The sequence below is a fragment of the Artemia sp. Qi Xiang Cuo genome, chromosome 13 (assembly GCF_049724085.1).
Source record: "Artemia sp. Qi Xiang Cuo chromosome 13, ASM4972408v1, whole genome shotgun sequence".
Lineage (NCBI taxonomy): Eukaryota > Metazoa > Arthropoda > Branchiopoda > Anostraca > Artemiidae > Artemia > Artemia sp. Qi Xiang Cuo.
In genome coordinates, this window is record NC_142806.1 from 56,719,925 (window position 1) to 56,738,934 (window position 19,010).

At 32.8% G+C, this 19,010-nt stretch overlaps 1 protein-coding gene across 1 annotated transcript in view; it reads left to right on the plus strand.

The window, feature by feature from the left end:
- Positions 1–19,010, plus strand: part of ChT (choline transporter) — a 182,593-nt gene that overhangs the window by 81,386 nt on the left and 82,197 nt on the right. The window contains exons 3-5 of the mRNA XM_089099523.1: positions 6,131–6,238; positions 8,181–8,336; positions 12,326–12,474. Coding sequence (XP_088955649.1) covers positions 6,131–6,238; positions 8,181–8,336; positions 12,326–12,474 — 413 coding nt within the window. The remainder of the gene's footprint in view (positions 1–6,130; positions 6,239–8,180; positions 8,337–12,325; positions 12,475–19,010) is intronic.

Below are 19,010 nucleotides of genomic sequence, written 5' to 3' on the forward strand. Positions count from 1 at the left end.
TAGTGCCCTTTTTAATGGTCGAAAGTGATTGGAGTGCAACTACCCCCCCCCCCCCCGACGCCCATCATGTCCCCAAAGACATCCATTTAAAATTCTGAGATAGCCATTTTGTTCAGCGTATTTGATTTCAAGATAGAAAATATGTTTTTGAGGAGGACACTCCCCCAGAACCTTCAGGGCAAGGGTTTTAAGATATGCCCTGGGGGCATATAAGGTATTATAGAGGGTGTTGTCGTAGAAACTTCAAAAAAGGTTAATTCGATTGGAAATTCAAAGGGATAGTGCCCTTTTTAATAGTCAAAAGTGATTGGAGGGTAACTAGCCCCCCCCCTCCCTACGCCCATCATCCCCCTGGCCGCATCCAATCAAAATTTTTAGATAGCCATTTTTGTTCAGCGTAGTTGATTTCCAGATTGAAAATATATTTTTGAGGAGGACACTCCCCCACAACCCTTAGGGCAATGGTTTTAAGTTATGCCCTGGGGGCATTTAGGATTTTTATAAAAGGCGTTGTCGTAGAAAATTCAAAATAGGCTCATTTGATTGGAAATTGAATGGCTCGCGCCTTTTTTAATAGTCGAAAGTGATTGGAGGGTAGTTAGCCCCCCCCCTATGCCCCTCATTTCCCCAAACACATCCAATCAAACTTTTGAGATAGCCATTTTGTTCAGCGTAGCTGATTTCCAGATAGAAAATATGTTTTTGAGGAGGACACTCCCCCAAAACCTTCAGGGCAAGGGTTTTAAGATATGCCCTGGGGGCATACCATCATTTCCCCAAACAAATCCAATCAAACTTTTGAGATAGCTATTTTGTTCAGTGTAGCTGATTTCCAGATAGAAAATATGTTTATGAGGAGGACACTGCCCCACAACCCTCGGCAAGAGTTTTACGTTATGCCCTGGGGGCATATAAGGTTTTTATAGAAGGCGTTGTCGTAGAAACTTCAAAACAGGCACATTCAATTGGAAATTCAAAGGGCTAGTGCCCTTTTTAACAGTCCAAAGTGATTTGAGGGCAACTAGCCCCCCCACGCCCATCATTCCTCAAAACACATCCAATCAAAATTTTTTTACAGCCATTTTGTTCAGCGTAGTTGCTTTTCAGATAGAAAATATTTTTTTGAGGAGGATACTCCCCCACAACCCTCAGGGCAAGGGTTTTAAGTTATGCCCTGGGGGCATAGAAGGTTTTTATGGACGACGGTGTCTTAAAAACTTCTAAAAAGTCTCATTCGATTGGAAATTCCAAGGACTACTTCCCTTTTTAATAGTCTAAAGTGATTTTAGGACAACTAACCGCCTTCTTACGCCCACCTTTTCCCCGAACGTATCCATTCAAAAGTTTTAAGACAGCCATTTTGTTAAGCGTAGTTTTAAGTTCTCGAAATTAGGTCTTTGAGGATTACAACTCCTCCAAAGCCCTCAGGGCAAGGGTTGTAATTTAAGGATTCTCCGAATCCTACATATTATTTCTTATGGAAGGATGCTCGTATAAACCTTAGAGAGGGCTCGTTTGATTGGAAATTGAAAGTTCTTGTTCACTTTTTAAGAGTCAAAAGAGATTGAAGGGCAGCTAGCCCCTCTCCCTCCTCCACGCCCTCAATGCATCAGATAAAAATTTTGAGATAGACATTTTGTTAAAATAGTTCCAAGTTCAGATAACAAAAACTCCAGTGTCGACACAGCCCACCAGGGCCCAGGGGTAGGCGTTGTAAGTTATGCCCAGGGGCATAACTTATTAAGGGGGGCTTATAACTTATGGGAAGGGGTTTTGTATGGGAAGAACATATAGGAAATCTATTATAATTATCAAATTATAAGGTTAAATACATACTATGTGAAAGATGCATAATTGCTTTGGCACACAAATTCCTATTAAGGTCAATTCCAAACAGCCGTGATCCCTTTGTGTCAGCAAGTGAAATGGTCTAAACCCCCTTATTGGAGCTATTTTATCAATCCATTCATTGTTGTCAATCGCTGTCCACAAGTTATGCAAGCTGTCTATTGTTCATATATAAGGTTTTTATCAAAGAGGTAATCGTATAGACTTTGATAAAAGCCTCATTCGATTTAAATTGAAAGTTCTAGAAACGTTTTTTAAAATCAAGAATAATCGGAAAGTAAGCACCCCCCCCCCCCATGCCAAAAAAAAACTTGAAACTTTTTGCAATCAAAAACGAACAAAAATTAATTAAAAAAACTTTCAGAAAAATAATTTTTTCAAAGAAAAGTAAAGGCCAGTTTAAACTTAACCTCAGGAGATACAACTACCTGTTAAAATTCAAACTCAAAACGACCAGAAATTACTATTAAAGAATAAATGAAACCCAAAAAGAACAGAAATAAAATAAACAATCATACCAAAAACATACAACAAGTAATAATATAAATGAATAAATAGATCTTAAAGGGAGTAATACTTAGACTGAATATGAAAATCTCAATTAAAACGAAAACAAATATTCTGCTATTAAAGTATAAATTAAACTTAAAACGAAGTGAAATTAAATAAAAATCAATGCGAACAAAACATACAATATATATTAATGTAAATGAATAAATAAATCTTAAAACGAGTGAAACTTAAATTGAATATGCATATGAAGTTTGAATCGAATAAAAATAACTACAAACAAAAGTTTGGGTATCGTCTCACCGCAGAGGCCTAAGACCTACTGCGTCATTGGCGCTTTACTGAAAACGAATTATATTACAAATATTTTTTTTCTACTTACTACTGAACATAAATATAAAAATTACAGTAAAAGTTTTAACTGATGAACTTTTAAAAATTTATATCATTATGCATCAAATATTTCGTTTAATTTATTATTTCTTTTCAAGAGTAGTCAATATAAATATAGTTTCACTACAAGAAAAATTTGGATGCTACCCCCTTCTTTAACTGTAAAAACCTAAAGCCTTCTGCGTCATTGGTGCTTCACTAAAAAAGAATTACTCGTATATTAAAAACTTATTATTTTCCAGTTCTTACAGCATTGAAAATGAAAATAAAAATTACAGTGAAAAAAAAATTGAACTGATTGATCTTTCAACAATTAATATCATTATATATCTAATATTAAATTTGATTTTATTTATACTTTCCAAGACTGTTTAAGACTCATAAAGTTTTGCCATTTTTTTTTTAACTGTGCCATTTTTTTTAAATAATCGTGTTAGTTTGTAAGGAAAACATTCTATGGCTTCTAGGTATTTCTATTTGAGCGGAAAACTGCACCTGAAACTTTGTGGAACATGTATTTTCTTGCATGAAACACCAAAATATAATAAAATCTCAAGTTTCGGAGTGTTCCACCACTCGCAAGCAAGTGCCATTGGTATTTTTGAATCCGCATGGTCAGTTTAGGGGGTTGAGGGTAGGCTAATTCTCGTAGCAGCCCCATTCCGTCGTAGTATGGTTCACATTTTCAGCACCTGGCGTCCAGACTATCATATAATCTACCAAGCATACAACTACCCCAAATCAGTATCAATAAATAAATGAAACCCAAAACGAACAAAAATTAAAATGAATATTAGAGTCAAACTCAAAACGAGCATAAATTAATGGGAGTAGGGTTCAAAACCTCTATGCTTTCTAAAAGCCAGAATATAATTTGTACTTTACTGAAAAAAAATTCAAATGAGTTTACTGAAAAAAATGGGCATTGCCAATTTAATATACAATTTTATTCGATTCAAACTTGATTTGCATATTCAATTTAAGTTTCACTCGTTTTAAGATTTATTTATTCATTTACATTAATATATATTGTATGTTTGTTCGCATTGATTGTTTATTTAATTTCTATTCGTTTTAAGTTTCATTTATACTTTAATAGCAAAATATTTGTTTTCGTTTTAAGCAAGATTTTCATATCCAATCTAAGCATTACTCGATTTAAAATCTATTTAATCGTTTATATTATTACTTGTTCTATGTTTTTTGAAATGATTGTTTACTTGATTTCTGTTCGTTTTAGGTTTAATGTGTGCTTCAATAGTAATTTCTTGTCGTTTGAGTTTGAATTCTAACAGGCATTTTTATATCACAAGCTTAAGTTTAAAATGGCCTTTACTTTTCTTTGAAAAACTTATTTTTCGGAAAGTTTTTTTTAATTAATTCAGGAAAAGACTATCAACTGAAATGTCTACAATCAAACTTGTGGTTGGGTAAATGAGGAGTCCGAATTGGGTCTAATTCCAGCTGCCTTATTTCAAGATTTAAAGAAAGCCTTTGATATAATTAACCATAAAAAATTATTACTTGAACTAGATAAAATCGGTGTGACTGGAAAGAGTATTTTATGGTTTAAATCTTATTTGAGTGGACAAAAGCAAATCGTGGTGATTTGGCCTTCAACTTCTGTAACTAATGAACTAACATGCGGAGTACCCCAAGTGTCTATACTAGGCCCTTTCTTATTTTTAATTTTTATCGATAGAATTAAATATTATTTGTCAGAGGCTGGTATAATCTTTTTTGCAGATGATACTCTTTTACTTGTTGCTGCGCCATCAGTTAATCTACTTTTTGATAAAATGAGAAACCCATTGGTCGAGCTTATTGAGTGGGCGGATTTTAAACTTTTGACATTAAATTATACCAAAACTAATTACATTATATTTTCTCGGACATCTAGTACTGATACTAATACAGAACTAATTGTAAATGGTAATCAAATAAAAAGAGCAAGGGTAGCAAAGTATCTGGGTTTTATGATTGATAAAAATCTATCATGGAAAAGACTCTGATACTATAACTTTAAAATTTTCAAGATCTCTGTGCGTGTTTCACCGAGTTAAAAACTAAGTTTCAAAGAAAATAATTAGATTACTTAATTTTTTATTTTTTACCCGTATATTTCCTATCATTGCTCTGTGTGAGCAAGTAATGTTGTGTCATGTTATAAAAAAAATCAGAAAATTCAAAATAAAGCTGTTAAAATTTTGTCACTTAAAATATTCACTACTCAAAATATTAATGAATGTTAGATTAAGAATCAACTTCTTGGTATTTCAAAAACTAGTGATTATCAAGTTAGTATTTTCACGTATATAGATCTTAATAATTTGCTTCCCTCTTCTTTCGTAAATATTTTTTCCGTTAATAGTGAACTCCATAGTCATGATACACGAGGAGCATCGAATCTAGTACATCAATTTAAAAAAACGACTAGAGCTTCTTTTGCACTAAGAAATTTCGCTCCTTGTGTATGAGATATCATACCGGTTGCCATTCGAAATGCAAGTCATCTGGTAACCTTCAAGGCCACAGAAAAAAGATTTTTCCTTGCAAAAGAAAAGTATTTATGTGTGTTTTGTGTAAGTAGAAAGGTTTTTGTATATGTGTGGATTTAGTAATATTTGCAAGTAGAATAATATAAAATAGTATTTCTTAGAATACCAAGAATAAAAGACTTCATCTGCTGCCAACATGTCTTTTGGGGTTTTCTTAGCAGGTGCAGCAAAAATGTTCTGTATTTTTTTGTGTGAAATAAAATTATATTATCTATCTTATCTTTAAGAAGAAAATTTTATTTTCTTGATCTTCTTTTCAACCCTTACTGATAGTATTCCTGCCTTATTTCATTTTTGTTATTTATTTATTTCTTATGATTTTTTTTTTATTCTTTGTTTATTTCATTGGAGAAAAAAAAACAGAAAATCCTATATAGTTTTTCAAACTGATATCCCTTTTTATATTATGTTCCTTTATTTAAATAAAAGCTTTATTTGGTTTTAAATGACTTCAATTTCGAAAATACTTTTGAAGTTATAATTTGTGAATTTATAATTCATTTTAATGATTCCAAAACGCTATTACTAGAATCTATATTCATCAACAATATAAATGATAATTTTATAAATTATTAGCTTTTACTAATTATGTTTTGCAGATATTCAATAAATCGTCAATCAATGAGAAAATCCAAGAATATTTATTTTTTGAATAAATTTTTAGGACACATTAGAGCATTGGAATATGTATTTATGGAACATGTTGGGGAAAATTTAAGAACATTAGAGCATCGTGTAAGAACCCCATATAAGTGTCGTATCCTGGAATATCGAAAATTCCTTCACAACTGTTATAATTATATTTTAAACTTTTTTTTAAGCAACATGGGTTGGAGGTGGATACATCAGTGGGACTGCAGAGGAAATTTATGGAAAAGGGCTAGTCTGGTGTCAAGCTCCATTTGGATACGCCCTTAGTCTAATTCTTGGTAAGAATATTTTTACAAATCGATGGAAGGATGCCATCTTTATTAAACTGGCTATACTAAAGCTGTAATAGGCAAGTGTCTTTGAAAAATTGGGTGTAGGATATACATATATATATATATATATATATATATATATATATATATATATATATATATATATATATATATATATATATATATATATATATATATATATATATATATATATATATATATATATATATATATATATATATGTATATATATATATATACTTATGTTTCATATTAAACTGTTCCTGAAAAGTGCCTCTCAAATTTTCAGTGAGGACTTGATCAAAATCATAACTTCCTGGAAAATAGTTACCCATTCTAAATTTCTGCTCTGTATTAACTCTAGACACTACTAGATGGATATCTCTACTTTAAACATCAAGAGCAGGACTCCTATATACTGCAGTAACTTGTATCAATCCTGTCAGGCTTTGATTTAAAATAACATGATCAATAAGGTTGGCCGTCTTACTTTTATATGAATACTCTGTTAACATATAGGATATTTTGTGAACCAATAGCGTGTTTGTAATAACTAGATTGTTATACTCACAAAAAGCAGGAGTCTATTTCTGTTTTTTTTTCTTTCCCACACCAAGTTTATCTATGCTAGGATTCCATCTATACATACTTCTACCACCTAAAATACCATTCATCTAATAGTATACTACTCAAAATACCACCCATGTGTTTTAGAAATCGTTCTTAAGGAAATGGAACAAAATTCAAAATTTGGCGTAAAAAGCAAGGTGTCTTGGAAGGGTACCCCCCCCATATACGTAATAATTTCCATTCGTTTTGAGTTTTAATGTTGCTCCTTACTTTCAGTTGAAAGAAATGGTTTTTTTTGTTTAATTTTTACTCATTTTTTAAATGATGTCAGGATATCCGGCTCCACATCAACGGAAAAATACCCCCTCACCGCGGAAAGATCCTCTAGCCATTTTAATCACGGTGAAAATTTACCCCGGACAATCACCCTTAGTATCTTCACGCGTAAAATTGAGTCGGCAAGCAGAAAGTAAGACAAATAAAACGAATTTCGTACAGGAATTCTGGAAAATTTCCCCAGTGTAAATTGTCTCCTGAAAATTTCACCCCCCCCCCCCCGGAGCTTATCTCATCATGGAAATTCTCCGCTTTTAAAATCCTCCCAGCACAACAATTTACCCCCCCCTCCCACCCAAAAAATTTATGCATACTCCCCAATAACGAGAACTCTGCGTAAACAATAAGCAATTTGTATAACTTAAAGACTGCGAGGGGTCATTTTACCTCGAAAGGCATAGTTATTGGGTCTTTAAACTGTGCTGAACAAAAGGGCAATATAAAAATTTTGGTTCAGACGATTTTGGGAAAAATGGGCGCAGGAGGGGGCCTAGTTGCACTCCAATCTTATTGGTAACTTAAAATGAGAACTATAGCTTTTAATTTCCATTTGAACTAGCCCTCTCCCGATATTCTACGACTATTGGGTTGATACGATCCCCATTGCGAAAAAAACACGCATCCATGATCTTTCTTCTGGCAAAAAAATACAAAAAGCCACATTTTTGCAGCCGCGTTGCTCCTTACTTACAGTTTGTTAACACGAACCTTTTGATAAGTACATTCTATATCAACAAATATTACGTTCCCCTCCCCCCCCCCAGAAAATGAGTTTCTTCCCATTTCCTTCAAATCACAAAGAACAGTCTAATTAGCTGCAATATTGTGTACCTTATACAGGTTATTGTGTTGTTGAGGCATATTGCAAAAAATAGTAATGAAGCTTTCTAGAGCTTTTATTATTTCACAAAGTTATTTAATTAAGCTTCTTATTTATATTAATAGAATTCGTATATATTTACTATATTACGGGTATGTGTCCTGAATCAAATTGTAGCACTTCCTTATTACTTTTATTACAGGAGGTTTAATATTTGCCAATAAGATGCGGAAGCAAGGCTATGTTACCATGCTTGACCCTTTGCAAGACAGCTTTGGTGGAAGAATGGGAGGTCTTCTCTTTATCCCTGCTTTCTTAGGTGAAGTCTTTTGGTCAGCTGCAACACTTGCTGCACTTGGTAAGGAAGTTTAATTTTCTAAGGACTCAAAAACATCAAAAAAGTATTTCCTAAATGAACACAGGAATACAAATATGGAATGAAATGACAAATTCAGTGAATATCAAATTATGTTTCAGAAATTAAACAAAAACAATTTTATTTTTTAAGGATGAATATTTAAACATATATTCAAAAAAACAAAATTTTATTTCAAAGCTATTATTTTCTAATATTTGTGTCTTTCTGGGTGCTAAATAATATCTTTAATGAAGTTTTTGAAGTTCCATACTTTGAAGTTTCATACCTTTATTGTTGGATTAACTGCATTTTTGAATTGAATGCATTTTTGAAGTTTCATACTTTTATTGTTAGATTGACTGAGACATATATTGAAAAAATAAAACTTCATGTGTTCTATAAATCCGTCATAATTTCTAGATTCTAGTCATATATTTAAAATAAGATCTTCAATAAGGCATATCAAACACTTGTCGTTGCAACCGTTTTAGCCTTACTAAAGAATTGGACTTTTTTTTAATTACGCTTTCAAGATTGCAATACTTATTACTAAATGTTTCGTTGCAATTTTTTCTCCCATGTTATGATATTTTGTTTCATTAAAAATTTTTTTGTTTAAGTGTTTAAGACTCTTTTTGACTTTTCAACATTTATATATTCATGTCTCTAACTGTTTTTATTTTCTCATTCAAGTTTCCAATATATCCTAAACTCCTTAATATAATCCAATTAGTCTAATTGACTTAACCTTATCTTACCTTTGGTCTCCCCTATCTTGAGCGTAAAGCTCAGGTATTGATCTCTAAGGTTAAATTCCCCTTCCCGTGAAAACTCCTAACATCAACATAATCCCAAGTTTTACTGCATCGAGTTTCCAGAAAATCCCAAAGGGGGTTTTCCACTGAAAATATTGTCTCTGTATTTCCTGTCGTAAATGGATTACATGCTTTGTTAGTTATCCAGAAGAAAAGAAGACTAATATGTAAGAAAGATAGGATTGTATGTGTTAATATTTTCCAGAAAGAGGAGTATCCCATTTCTAATTGACACGGAAAAGAATGAGCGCTTTCATTTATCTTGCTAGGAAAATAAAAGAATTTTTATGTAGTAAAACAGCCTCGAAATGATGGGGACTGTTGTTCCTAGATACCAACGGATCTTGTTCCTTGTTTCTATGGGATATCCCCCAATTTTAAAAATAAAAGAAGCTTAAATGTAAAATGACAAAATGGTACTGGTGCGTTATATGGACACTTCTTTAAAGTCAAGTTTGGTTAATACTAATGAAACAAAATAAAATAGGATGAATATATAACAGTTTATAAAGAAATTTGGGTTATATATTTCCACATTAGGGGGGATAGGGGGTAAAGCATAGCATATATTAAATACATAACCTAACCTAGGTACCTTTCCCCCCTTAAACCCCCCAAAAACAATCGTTTCAATATTGTAACTAATTGAGAAACCACGGCTTTGCAGTCATTTACGTATAGTGGTCTCTTAAGAATAGCCTGTTTGACGGATTTGTCGTGACTGGTTTCCTTGTACAATATATAAAAGTGTCCATATAACGCACCAGTACCGACAAAATATACAAATTATAAAATATATTATTGACTATAGCTAAGGCTTATATTCTTAAAAATCTTGTACTTGTCAAATCTTTCTGGATAAAAAACATTAAAACATAATTTTAAATACACAGATAGATATCTATTGCAAAAAGCATTGGGGCAAATTCTCCACACATGACGTATAAGTAAAGACCATCCATTATTTTCACCCTCCCTAGATGTTATCTTCTTCCTCCAATTGCTAACAAATTACTCCTCACTGACATAGAGCACTTGATTTATTAAATGGAATTTGCATTAGTAATTTTCAGCTATTTCTAAGAATTGAGATATGTTTACTTGCTTTAAGCATATATTATAGTTTGAAAAGCCTTTTGTTACAAAAATTCAAAAGGAAAGTAGACAAATACTATATAAACAGATTAATTAATATTTGCAAGAATAACAGGTTATGTGTTATTGTTATCCAGATATAGGAGTATCCCTTTTCTAGTTGATATAAAAATCATGCTAGGAGAATAAAAGAGTTTTGACGAAAAACACTGTCTCTATGAAACAAGTGTTTTCTAGAGAATCTACTCTAGAAATGATATGATACAGATACACAGCATAATCAGAGTTTGGTAATCGTCTTCTATCTAATTCTATGGCGGGCAAATTTCCTCCTTTTTAGGTAGAACCATTAGCGTCATCATTGATATTGATGGCGACATAAGTGTCATAGCCTCATCCCTCATAGCAATTTGTTACAGTCTATTTCGAGGTTTCAATTCTGTGGCCTCTACAGATGTTATTCAACTATTCTTCATATTCATTGGATTAGTAAGGGGAAACGGTAACAGATGGAATGAACTTGTCCTGTTCACGAATTAATTAGGCTCTAGTTGTTTGATTCTGCAATGGTTGAGGACTGTTTATGAAGTTAGTATAGAAATTGTTCTTTAAGTAAAGACGATATATTTTACTTTTTAAGTTCCCTAACAAGGGATGTTAAAATAATTCATAATTTGACAAGTCGCATAATTTTTTGCATGGATTCTTAGAACTATGCAACTGGGTCAAAAAACTTCTGGGAAATCGTCCACAAACTTTCTAGTTTGGAGAAATTACAGTAAATAGTCAAAAAACATTTCTCAGTAAATTAAAAGAAAAAAAAGGAATAGATTTAGTCTCCTCGCGGATAAAAATTAGAAAAAAATGTTCAAGCTAAAATTGCCTGCTAAAATAATTATTAGGGGATAAAACCTGCCAAAAACAATTCCCAAAAAATATTAAGCAGTATGTTGAATATTTGAATAGTGTAGAAGTCAATTCAAAAATGATAAATATAAACATGAATTTCATTTAAGTAAGAGAGTTTGCTTATGATTTAATTTACACAAAATATATTAAATCAAGGGCAACCTAATTATCCTAGGAGTAGAAGAGTGAAGTAGACCTGCAGAAACCGACCAAAATTGTTTATTGCCAACATTATTTATTATTAAATAAAAATAAAAAAAAACAAGATGCAAATTGTATTAAATTTCTTAAAAATCTGTCGGATTAGAAGCACTTGAAACACAAGAAAAAGAAAAAACTACAGAAAGAGTGCATAGGAGAAAAAAAGAGGGAAGGTGTCTCTTTTTTGTGCCTTAAAATATTTTTATTTTAGATAAAAAATTGAAATTTATCATTATTTTTAGTCTTTACATTAAATTTGTCCCTCTGTTTACCTCAGGTTTTTCCAAATAAAAAATGTTTTACTTCGTGTGGAAAGTTTTAAATTTTTAAAGAAATAATTTGAGTTTTAGGCCAATTGAACAAGAATAAGCAGTATTTGTAGTACGTGGACAAAAAGATCGTCAAATTCCCCCAAGCAGGCAAATCATAAAAAAATATAGTTAAAATCATAATGCTCTAAAGATTAAGATATGAGGTTTATACAAAGAAGTGCTGGAAAGTAGGCCTTTAAGGAGTACTAGAAAGTAATTTCATATTTTAAAGAGTAATCGTCGTATATTTTTATATGTTTGAATCCACATAGAAATAAAGGTTACCCCTGTGAAAAATTTTACTTCTAAAATTTCCCTGAAATTTCGGTAGAACATTTTTCCCTCTCCTGTGGAAAAATAATATTACTGAACGTATACTATTTTTTTAAAGTTAAAAAATTTAATGGCAACAAATTTAAAAGGGACAAGTGAATTATTCTGGCGGCAGTAAGAAAGGTTCAGAAAAATAGGAAAAAGATACTTTTTGGGTCAGGAATCTTGGCAAATAATGGTGCCCCATCCTACGTCTGCAAATAAACACCAACTACAAATCTTAATGGGTCTTAGGGCTAATTTGTCAAGAGCATTGAGAATCAATGATTTTTCAGCTTAAATGTTAATATACAAAAACATTCCTCTTAACTGTCAACATTTTCAGGGGCCACAATTAGTGTTCTTCTATCCGTAGAACAGGAAAGTAGCATAATAGGTAGTGCTTGTGTTGCAGTAGCCTATACCCTTTTTGGCGGATTATATAGTGTGGCCTACACCGACGTTCTGCAATTATTTTGCATCTTTTTCGGTCTGGTAAGTAATTTATATGTTATTTATTCACCTTGTTTGCTTTTTTCAATAAAATTAAACAATGAGAAAGAAGAAAAAATCGTTGAACTGGGGCTAACTTCCTTAAATTACCGGAACTTAAATTCAACCAGCGGTGTATTTGGCCTAGTTAATTGCTATAATTATTATTTAAAAAATATCTAAATCGCTAAGCCACTTAAACTAATCTCTGTTTATAATTCAAACTATTCTTAAACGTATTTGACCAGGTCCTAATATATGTTCTGCGCAAATGGCTAGGGTTCATTAATCTTTTCGAAAGAGTAGAATTCCTGAAATAAAAGAGAACTCTTGAAATAAAATCCCTGAATATCTAAAATCATATATCTCTCCATAATTTTAAATAAATCTCTTATATATTTGCACCTTACCTTAGACCTTAGATCCCCCTTTGCCTCCAGAGACGATTAAGGCATCCAAGAAGAGTCGCCAGCCATCTCTCATTGCTGGGGCCGCCCAGATATCCTCTCATTCGTGTTGGACTGAGGCATTGAGATTTGTGAGGTCAGCGAATGCACGGTATTTCACAATACGTATGCGCCGTATTTAAAAAAAAAAAAATCAGAAACAATCGAATAATTACTTATCTGACTAAGTTTTTACTCGAATATTCTTATTACGAAAATTGATACCATAGTCACTGCATTACTATTTAGAATGGTAAGTGTTTGACGCCTCCTTGCTTATATTTCTATTTATATATTATATATTATATTATTATATATTATATTATATATAGTATTACACATATTATTATATTATATTTTATTATTATATATTTTGTTATATATTATATTTTATGTCTTATTATATATATTATATTATATTTATAAACTTAAGAAATACTGTCTTGGCCATACGACACTAAATGTGAGCTCTCAATTGCTGAGGCATCATATATTGAGTTATTTAATCAAATATTTTACTGAACCGAACTGTAAGTAAGGAGTGACTCAGCTCTGAGATGATCGAATCTCTAAAAAAACAGAATTTTGTTATCATTAGATGCATCAAACAAATCATAATTACATTCTGCGATCAAATATATAAGTTTCATTGAGTTTGGTCATACCTATCAAAAGTTACGTGCCTGAGAAAATTTGGCTGATTTTTGAAAAAAGAGGGAAAGACCCCTTAAAAGGTATAGAACCTTAATGAACATCACACCATCATATTCAGCGTATCAGAGAACCCTACTGTAGAGGTTTCAAACTCCTATCTAAGAAAATGTGGAATTTTCCATTTTTTGCCAGAAGAAAGATCACGGATGCGTGTTTATTTGTTTTTTGTTTTTTCTTTTTCCCAGGGGTGATCGTATCGACCCAGTAGTCCTAGAATATCGTGTGAGGGCTCATTGGAACGAAAATTAAAAGTTCTAGTGCCCTTTTTAAGTGACAAAAAAAATGGAGGGCAACTAGGCCCCCTCCCACGCTCATTTTTTTCCCAAAGTCATCTGATCAAAATTTTAAGATAGCCATTTTGTTCAGCATGGTCGAAAATATTATAACTATGTCTTTTAGGTTGACTTAATCCCTCGAAGCCTCCAGGAGGAGGGCTGAAAGGTTGAAATATATTATTGGTTATTGGGACCCGGCTCAATGGTAACCGAAATTCTAGAAAACGGTATTTTGATACAAATAGATACATCAAAAGAATCATATTTTGATGCTGATTTCAAATATATAAGTTTCATCAAGTTTAATCCTACCCATCAAAAGTTACGCGCCTGAGAAAATTTGGCTGATTTTTGGAAAAAGGGGGAAAGACCCCTTAAAAGTTATATAACCTGAATGAAAATCACACCATCATATTCCGCGTATCAGAGAACCCTACTGTAGAGGTTTTAAGCTCCTATCTATAAAAATGTGGAATTTTGCATTTTTTGCCAGACGAAAGATCACGGGTGCGTGATTTTTTTGTTTTTTTCCCAGGGGTGATCGTATTGACCCAGTGGTCCTAGAATATCGTGGGAGGGCTAATTGGAATGGAAATTAAAAGTTATTGTGCCCTTTTTAAGTGACCAAAAAAATGGAGGGCAACTAGGCCCCCTCCCACGCTCATTGTTTCCCCAAAGTCACCTGATCAAAATTTTGAGATATTCATTTTATTCAGCATGTTCGAAAATATTATAAGTATGTCTTTTAGGATGACTTAATCCCCCGAAGTTCCCGGGAGGAGGGCTGAAAGTTATGAACATTACCCAATGTTAACATATAGTATTGGTTATTGGGAAGTATACAGTACAGACGTTTTCAGGGAAGATTTTTCCTGGTAGTGGGGGAGGGGGTCGGGCAGGGACGTACGCAGGGGGGGGCCTCCGGGCCGTCCCCCCCGAAATCTCACGATTTTTTTCATTTTCCCATAATTTTCTGATTTTTCTCACAGAATAATGGGTTTGAAGAATTTGCCCCCCCTCCTGAAACAAATTGGCCCCCCCCCGAAACAAATTCCTGCGTAGGTGCCTGGGGTCGGGGGTTATGTAGGAGGGTCTTTCCATGAAGGAAGTTTTCATGGGGGAAGGGACATTGCTATGAAGGGGATGCCGGACATCCCAGCATTATTTAAAAAAAGATAAGAAATTAAACATAAAAAACACAAGTTTTTCAACTGCAATAGCAGCAACATCAAAACTTTAAACGAACAGAAAATATTACATATATGATTGGATTCACCCCCAAGTCAATACCTCACTCATTAAGCCAGTGATTTTTTAGTACTTTTATAAGAGCTATCTATTCTAATTAACGGCCTTTGTTATTAAGCGGCCATTTTTAAAGAATGAGAACAAAATTTGAACTTTCGCTTAAAGAGCAAGGTATTGACTAGGGGGCGAACCCCTTAAGGTATGTATTAAAAACATATGAATATAGAAGTTCGTTTCGTAAGTCAATTCGTAAGTTACGTATATTTATTACTAATAAAAACGTTCGTAAATAAAATGAAACAAGTTTCGAGAAAGCCATTTAACCAAATAAAAGTAAATTAATATGAAAATTTTGTTATAATTATTCATGTACTGTGAGCCAAGATCAAAACCTGCATTTATTAAAAAACATTCAAAAATTAAATAAAAAAAACCAGTTTTTTTAACTGAAAGTAAGGAGCGACATTAAAACTTAAAACGAACATAAATTATTCCGTATATAAATGGGGCTGTTCCTTCCACAACGGCTCGCTCTTTACGATAAGGTTTGACTTTATCACAAATATATTTGATTAAACAATAAAAAACTTTAGCGTAAACAGCAAGGCGTTGTGGATGGGACAGCTCCTTTCATATACGGAATAATTTCTGTTCGTTTTAAGTTTTAATGCCGCTCCTTACTTTCAGTTAAAAAAACTTGTTTTTTTTATTTAATAAAATAACAGACCAGAGCTTTGCTCTGATGAAAGGTAGTTGTTAAATTCAGATTTAATTTTCACAAATAGTCTTGCAATTATAGTATAGTAAGATAAAGATATGTTTCAAGATCAAGCTTAGTCAACAATCATCACTTTGAAGAAGAATGTAGATATTTGAGAATAGAAATTCCGTAAGATTAATAACGATCAGGTGACTTGTATTAATAGAGGATACTTGAGATTTTAGATGTTCTCAAACAATTAAATATAACACTTAATATTACTCTAGGTTAAAGAAAATTCCATAGCATTAGCAATTAAAGCCCTGCTTACATATGTGCTATTTAGCCATCATTACTTCGGACCAAAGAGGCCTGCTTATAAAACAGGAAGCAAATTATGAATAGTCATAAACTGTAATGCCTAGACACAGATGTCTAGCTATATCAACACCTGAATCAGACTTAATAGTCTCTGTCCTGTTGGTCGAGGTAAGTACGTGAAAACAGAGCATGTTAGAACATAGCCCATAACACACACCATGAGAACGGGTGTACGGAAAGCTGTTCCGACGGCAGCTACAACTCAGGTAATTTCAAAGAGGTGTCTGCAGCCTTGGAAAGTTTACCATAGCTGTAAATGTACTAAATTCAAATATAATGAACACGTTATTAGGCGGGAAATCTATATTTTCCGGCATTTTATAGAGTATTTATACGATTTTGCGACTGCATAGCTTCGAAAAAGGATAAGGCAAAATCAGGGGTGGGACCAGGGAGCCGGGGAGACCCTTGGCCCCAAGATGTTCTGGTTCCCTCATTCGTTTTTTTACTCTGTTTTACGTTTTTTAAATTGACTAGTCAGTTTAGTCATTTATTGGAGTCCTTGTCCCATTAGCCCTCCCCCCTCCAAGATTTTGCTTTAGATCCGCCTTTGGGCAAAATTTACTCGATAGCGTCCAAGAACTAAGGAGTTTTTGAACCATAAACTCATTAGGTTTTTTTCGACTCTTAGGACTGGAGCGTAGCTTATTCTCTCTTTGAGACTAATTAGTCATGATTAAAACATATTAGTAGGAAGCTTTGTGGTATCGGTGAGAGGGGTATCTTGCATCAACAAAAAGAAGACAGAGCCGATTTTCTTATAGATATATTTTTGGCTTTTCGATATAATCCAAAATAATTGGCTTTCAAGAGTTAAATCCGCAGCTAAAACCACACCAAACTTAATTATGGTATTAATTATATACTTGTCTGTCAAAGTCAGCCGGGTAAAAACAGGTTTTTGTTCTTCGAAAAACAGACTTTTCTGAAAAAAGCCATTCCAAATGCGCCTGATTTGCCTCTTTGAGCCTAAAAAAGCACTAATGGAGACTGGGGCTGCCTGAAAAAGTAAAAAGTCACGGGTGAAATTTGCTTGAAAAGGCACAATGAAGAGAAGGCCTTAATCTGACTTGTACATGGATATACATATATTGAAAAATTATCATACCAGTCCTTACTGAAAGTATTAATAAGAAACCAATGATAAATACTATGTGTCCATACTTAGATATGGATGGTGTCTGGTCAAGCGTTTGTTGAAGCATGGAAGTAAGGCAAAGCCATGCATAAAATCTTCTAAACTGATTTATTAAAAAAAAAAGGCTTGTTAACCATATCTCATGAAATATATTGGTTTACATGCTATTCCGGTAGAGCATTCAGTCATTCTTGAACAATCAAAAGTAATAGTAGACCAAATGACACCCCTTTTCCCTCCAATGACTTGGATGCACTTTACTTTCATTCACCTTTCACTTACATTTATTTGACTTTGTTAAAAAAAAACACAAAATTTTTTTTCAGAAAAAAAAGTCTAGTGGAGAGAGAAAAGTCTTCAAAAAAGAATTCTTTGAGATGTACATAAATTGGACGCAGCAATGGAGAGACAGTAATGTAGATGTATCCTAAAGACTTTTGTTAAGACTTTTCTCCTAAGACTTTCTCCTTCCAATGACTTGGATGCACTTTACTTTTATTCAGCTTTCACTTTCATTTCTTTGACTTTGTTAAAAAAAACGCGATTTTTTTCTTAGAAAAAAAGTCTAGTGGAGGGAGAAAAGTCTTAAAAAAAGGATTCTTTGAGATGTACATAAATCGGACACAGCAATGGAGAGACAGTAATGCAGATGTATCCTAAATACTTTTTTTTAAAGACTTTTCTCTTCAGAATTTCTCCCTCCAATGACGCAGTTTACTTTTATTCAGCTTTCACTTACATTTCTTTGAGTTTGTAAAAAAAAAACACGAAATTTTAGTCAACAAATATTAACAGAACCTATCAAGAAATAAAAAAAAATGTACAATTTAATTCTCATAATTTGATCTGTACATATTAATTCGAAGAATAATTATTAAAATAATTGCTGCTAGGATCAATTCCTCGTCGTTCTGTAGATATTCAATAACTATCTACTTTATAAAAGTGATTTACTTAAATCAGTCTTTCGCTTAACGTTGGTAAATGCGAGTATCCTTCTTTCAACTTTCCCTCACCTCCTAAGCCTCTAATTTCAAAAAAATTTCCATCCCTCATGTGGATTTGATACGGTGGCTGGGTATTACACTTACCAAAAATTTAAACTTTTCGTGAGTGAGCCGCCCGGAATGCTAGAACAAAGATCCAGATTGATTACTCAAAAATTGTAGCCAATCGAGGCAAATATAATCGTATTGCCCTTGTATAGCTTTATTCTACTTTTTCAGGTCATTCGGTTGTTTACCTTTCTGGGCTTTATCCTATTTTTAGGAATAAGGATTTTAGTGATATTCGAGTGACCCATTTTCCGTTTTTGTAAATATTTTTTCTATGTTCATCTTTGGTATAGGAATCGAAAAATAATAAATAGGTTTTACATTCCGAATATTACTGAGAAGCTGACTGGTTTACGCGAAAATCCTTCAGAAACAGCGTATCAGCGTTTGTCACCTCACCATAGTTTGATCCGTTTGTTTTATTAATTTTATTTATTTAATGTTATTTTTGTTTAATTGTTATTGGTGATTTACGTTTTTTTTATGTAATGTTACGGTTGATTTTCTTTCTTGAAACATATTATTAAAATATTATTTTGCCTATAATTATACGCTTTCAATGTACTTGGTAACTCGCATTTT